Raw genomic sequence first — 5,160 nt, 5'->3', positions numbered from 1 at the left:
ACCCCCTTGGTGCACGGTGCCTCTGTGGGTCACACCGTGAGACCCCCTTGGTGCACGGTGCCTCTGTGGGTCACACCGTGAGACCCCCTTGGTGCACGGTGCCTCTGTGGGTCGTGCCGTGAGAATTAACTGGGTGACACTGATATCTGGTGGCTCCTGTCTAGAAAGACGTGACTGGCCTCCTCCAGCCCAAGCAGGTGGCTCTGAGGGCCCTGGGCCTGCACCTGGCTTATGGCCGCTCTGCGTCTCCTGCCTTCAGCACAGCCCGTTCTGACGGACCCCACCCGGCAGATTCTCTGCTGTCGGCCTGTAGACTCTGGTCTGGGAACAGTGGCCATGCTCCCCTCATCTCTCCTAGCTCGGAGCAGACCATTTTCCGGGCAGTGTCTGCCAAAGCCCCCGCTGCAGGGGCAGGCTTACCCGGCTGCAGAAGGAGGAGGGGGCTGGGGAGAGGGTGACCCCCCTCCCAAGCCCGAGTTGCTGGGCCTGCCTGACGGGGCCGACAGCCTCTCCCTGCTGGACCCACACTGAGGCTCACAGCACACACCAGCCCTTCAGGGCCTTGCTCTTGGTCACTTTTCACTGGGCCCATGGGCCAGCCACCCCCTTGGCCAGCCAAGGAAGGTGGTGGCTCGTTCGTGTCATTGAGCAAAAGCCCACGAGTGCCCACATGTGCCAGCGAGCCCAGGGTGCGGGCTCCATCCCTCTCCCCGGGAAACACACGCTGCTGCCTGGGGCGCCCTCTAGTGGGAGTGCGGGGCGTGTGCTCAGAGCTCCCTGCCCCGTGGGGATCCGTGTCCGCGGAGTCCTGGCTCTTCCCAGCCGGTGGGGTCGGGCCTACACGAGTGCTGGGAACCCCATGAGCAGAAGAAGCGGGATGCCTGCGTGGTTGGGGGGTTATGGGGTGACGCCAGCCTCTGCCGGCAGATGTACGGGTCACAGGACGGTGACATCGATGAGGACGCCCTGTCTAGCATCCTCAAGACTGCCCTAGGGGTGGCAGAGCTCAGCGTGACCAACCTCTTCCAGGCCATTGACCAGGAGGGGACGGGGCGGATCACATTTGGTGAGTGGCCCCAGGGGCAGGGGGAGGAGGGGCCCATTGTGCAGGGGTGTGCCTGGAGGTGGGGCACGGGGACACAGTGGGAGCGACGCCCATGCGTGCTCACCAGGGCCATGCTGTCCTGTGCAGTGTGGAATTCCCAGAAGGAGGGGTCGTCCCCAGGCCTGGCAGGGGCAGGTTAGGGGGTCTGGAGTCTGTGTTGTATGGGGGATGGATAGAGCCAGAGCCAAAGCCCACACTGGGAGCCCCAGATCCATGCCATCCCCGGGGGCTGCAGGCAGTATGGGCTGAGGCCGGGCCGTGACAGCCCACAGGGGTCCCTGGTCTCAGTCCCCCATGGAAGCAAGAGCCTGCCCCTCAAGGCCGACCACTGCTGGCATGTCCTCGTGGGCTGGGGGACGGGGGGGCTCATCACTTTTAGCCACGCAAATTGGGACAGCTAAGGTCCTCGGGGACTCAGACCTGAAACCCACTTGTAGGCTGAGGGAAAGGGATCTGGGGTGATTGGGTCCCCGGAAGGCTGCCCCGCTCAGCGGGCCCACCAGTGCGCACGTTTGGAAATGAATGTATTCTCGCTAAAAAAGAGGAGACATTTGCTCAGGAAAGGTCACGGTTCATGTCTTGTTTGGACATGTTTTTAAAATTGCAACCAAATGTCAGACACGGGTGTGTGTGTTGATTTAGAGCGTGTGTGTGTGTGTGTGTCTGTGTGTGTCCACCTGCTCGAGGAGTAGACCGTGCGTCCCCGTGTGCTCCGGTGGTGGGCTGGGGAGGGGCTGTTCACAGTGAGCGCTGACCAGCTGCAGACGTTTCCCAGTAAGTCCTTCAGTGCCCCCAGAGGAGCACGGGTGGTTTTCCCTGGGGTCCGTAGTCTCCCACACCCAGGCCTGTGAGTGTCCCCGTGCTCTTGGAGGGCACCGTCCACCCCAGGACTGGGTCCCAGGGCTGTTGGGAGAGGCACGGCCTCACACCTGCTCAGCCCTGTGACCAGCACGGACAGTGGCCCTGTCTCCCCGGGCGCACGTCTGGTCTCTCCGGAGCACGGCCGTGTCCCTCAATAGCTCTTGCCATGCCGAGATCAGGTCCTCACGTGGACGCTTTGTCCTGTCCCCAAACCAGATCCTCTGACGAGCAGCGCCTTCCTTGCACACGGACCCAGAGCACACTGCGGGGATCCAAATCCTGCTCTCTGTAGATTTTCCCCCAAACGGGCATAGCCGAGAGCCCTGAGCTGGCCGCTCTGTGATGAGCAGCCGAGAAAACGGGAGGACCCTCCTGTCCCCCGCCCCGTCCCCTCTCTCCCCCTTCCTCTCCTCTCCCCTCCAACCTCCCCTTCCCCTCTTGAGGGCATGGGTTCCAGCCCCAACGGAAGGGTGTGAGGTGGGGGCACCTGCCCCCCCAAGTCCAGGTGTTGCCCCCAGCTTACCCAGTACCTCTTTTTCCAGCGGATTTCTGCAGTTTTGCAGAAACGTTCCCCCACTTCGCAGAGGAGTACCTATACCCCGAGCAGACACACTCGGACGGCAGCGCACAGACGCCACTCACTCCAACCCCCAATGGCTTCTGCGCGGACTTCAGCCCCGAAAACTCGGACTTCGGAAGGAAACCTTTCCATGAGAAACTGGACTAGGACAGAAGGTTCTGGAGAGATGTGGCTCTGTGCGTGTGCCAGCCTCGGCCTGAGTTCCACGACACCCGGGGTTGTTCTGACCCTGGTCCTCTGCAGAGAGCCGTGTAGGGACGGGGCTGTGTGAGCCCCGGGGCGCTGTCCCCCCCACGACGCCGGCTGTAGCCGAGTCCCCTGCACTGTCCCCGGGTCACTTGCCACCGTGGTTTTTCCTCACATTCCTGTCGGAGTCTGCGTTCAGTGGCTCGCACAGGTGGACGGGCCTCCACACGCACACGCACACGCGTGAGACCAAGACGTGTCATGTGCATTTTGATTCCAGCACAAATCCTCTGCCAGCCTCTGTGGGGTCACAGCGAGGCAGGGCCGTGTCTGATTTTTAAACATTTCTATATTTGTGAGAACTCATGAGTATTTTCTAAACTTCATTTAGATACTTCAGGAAGCATTCAGCATTTTTAAAAAAAGAAGAAAAAATTGTTTTCTACTTCATTTTTTCCTTCGAGGGCCAGAGGATATTTATTTATGGGCCCTTTTTTGATAGAACCCGAGGCTGTCTGGGGCTTTGACTTAAACCTCTCTGTGACCTCTCTCGACCAGGTACATTCCAGCGTCTGGCTCCGCCGCACACCCTGGCCCAGACGCCTTTTCTGCTTCTTTAATCCCTTTCAAACCCCCTCTTTTTTATAGACGTCACCAGCTCGGTGTTTGTTTAACGTCATGTCGTCCACGTCCCTGCGGCCCGGCTCCGGCCAAAGCACGGAGGGTCAGTGAGGTGGGGGCGTCGCAGGTCGCGGCCCCCGGCCCGGCTGGGGCGACTAGCAGGTCCTAGTGGGAGGCGGGTCCTGGCAGGGCACTCCCTGTGGACACCTGCCTGGCCGCCCACCCACACCCCTTGTGCATCCCAGCTACGTCCCGCCCCGCGGCCCCTGCCCAGCGTCCTGGAAGGCGCCGGGGCCTGCACCTGAGTCGGGGCGAGGAGCAGGGTCTCCACACGCGGCGGGTGGGGGGGCCTCCCCCACCCCGGCCCAGCCCCGCCTCGCAGCTCCCGCCACAGACGCCCACTCTTCAAGCACACGGGACCACAGCCTCTAGCTGGGTCTGAAGCGAAGCCTCCAGGTTTGCTTGGGGAAAAAGTCCTTTTGAATTTCTAAACAAATTGGATTTTGTATTTGGGTGTCTCCATAGAACGTGACCACCAGGGCCACCAGAAAAAACGCTCGCGGGCCTCCCCGGGCGTACGGGCGTGCACTCCCACCCCGCACACGCGGCCTCCCCGGCGCGCGGTCGTCGCCGGCTTGTCGCTGCAGGAGGCACAGAAATTCATTCTTCGAAGAGGAACGTCCAAGGGACCCATGAAGGAGGCAAACAAACGAAGATACTCTGCGGGTGGGGACCCCCACGTGGCCCCCGCACCCCGGGTCTGCGCATGAAGGGCTTTTTGAATGAGGCGCCACCGAGCGTTCAGGAAGAGTCTCTGAAAGCAGACCCAGAACGGACATTTGTTCCTCCCGATCCCCTTCCCCGCCGCCGCTCCGCGTCCCGGACCGTGCGTGTGCGTAGCCTGGGAGTCCGTCCCTTCGGTGGGAGGTGCGGACTGAAGAGGCCCCAGGAGGACTGGGGTCCCTCGGGTTTTCCGTGGAATGAATAAAATGTAGTCTCGCCCACATGACGACATACTTTGTTATGCGTGTGGCGTTTTATCCGCGAGACAACAGCAGGGGTGCCCGGGCGGCTCAGTCCAGGAAGCGCCATAACTCGACCTCAGCCCCAGTCTCGATCACAGGGTCAGGAGCTCAACCCTACGCTGGGCTCCCTGCAGAGTGGGGCGCCTACTTAGAAAATCAAAAAGAAAAGAAAGACAACAGCAGATGTGTCTTGGGCTGTGGCAGAAAACCAGTCAAGGTGGGGTTTCTCGGCAAGTCACCCAGCATGTTTGGAAAACACAAGAATTGAAATTCTGTAGGAAAGTCTTCCTTGATCCCAGAGGCAGGCCCGGCGCGGTGCAGCCTCATCAGGTCAGTGGCCGGCACTGGGACGCACCGACGCGCGTGGCTGTTTGCCGCAGCGCTGGGTTGGTCCCCAGAATCCCTCTAGCGAAAGCCGTAAACGCACTTCGTGAAGCCCGAACGAGACGGGATCTCGCACTCAGTTCTCTGCTCCAGGCAGTGAAGGCTTAGAATTAGAGGAAATAGGGCCGAAGCATTACAGCCTCCGAAACGGAAGGAAGGGGGGTGAGGGAGTCGCTGGCTCCAGGTCTCCACTAGAACGAGCCGGTCCCGCTCAGCAGCACGTGCACCAGGGGCTGCACGGTTCCGCCCCGGGCGGTCCGAGGAGGGCGCCCAGGCACGCGTTCCACTGGGACTCAGCGGGTTGTACTTCTCTGTGCTCGTATTTGCCTGTTTAATATAAAGGGGCGTCGCCCCCACGATGGCAGGGACTTTTTGGGCTGGACCCGCTCCCCAGCGGG

General features: G+C 61.4%; 1 protein-coding gene across 1 annotated transcript in view; it reads left to right on the top strand.

Moving 5' to 3' along the window:
• LOC111153397 (lysophosphatidylcholine acyltransferase 1) overlaps positions 1–4,365 on the top strand; it is a 44,110-nt gene extending 39,745 nt beyond the window's left edge. Inside the window, exons 13-14 of the mRNA XM_022512400.1 lie at positions 928–1,066; positions 2,509–4,365. Of these exons, the coding sequence (XP_022368108.1) occupies positions 928–1,066; positions 2,509–2,693 (324 nt within the window). The 3' untranslated portion in view covers positions 2,694–4,365. The remainder of the gene's footprint in view (positions 1–927; positions 1,067–2,508) is intronic.
• Positions 4,366–5,160: the final 795 nt, after the last annotated feature.

The sequence above is a fragment of the Enhydra lutris genome, unplaced genomic scaffold, assembly GCF_002288905.1.
Source record: "Enhydra lutris kenyoni isolate GAN:26980312 unplaced genomic scaffold, ASM228890v2 scaffoldscaffold32, whole genome shotgun sequence".
NCBI lineage: Eukaryota > Metazoa > Chordata > Mammalia > Carnivora > Mustelidae > Enhydra > Enhydra lutris.
This window is presented reverse-complemented; position numbering and strand designations above follow the sequence as displayed.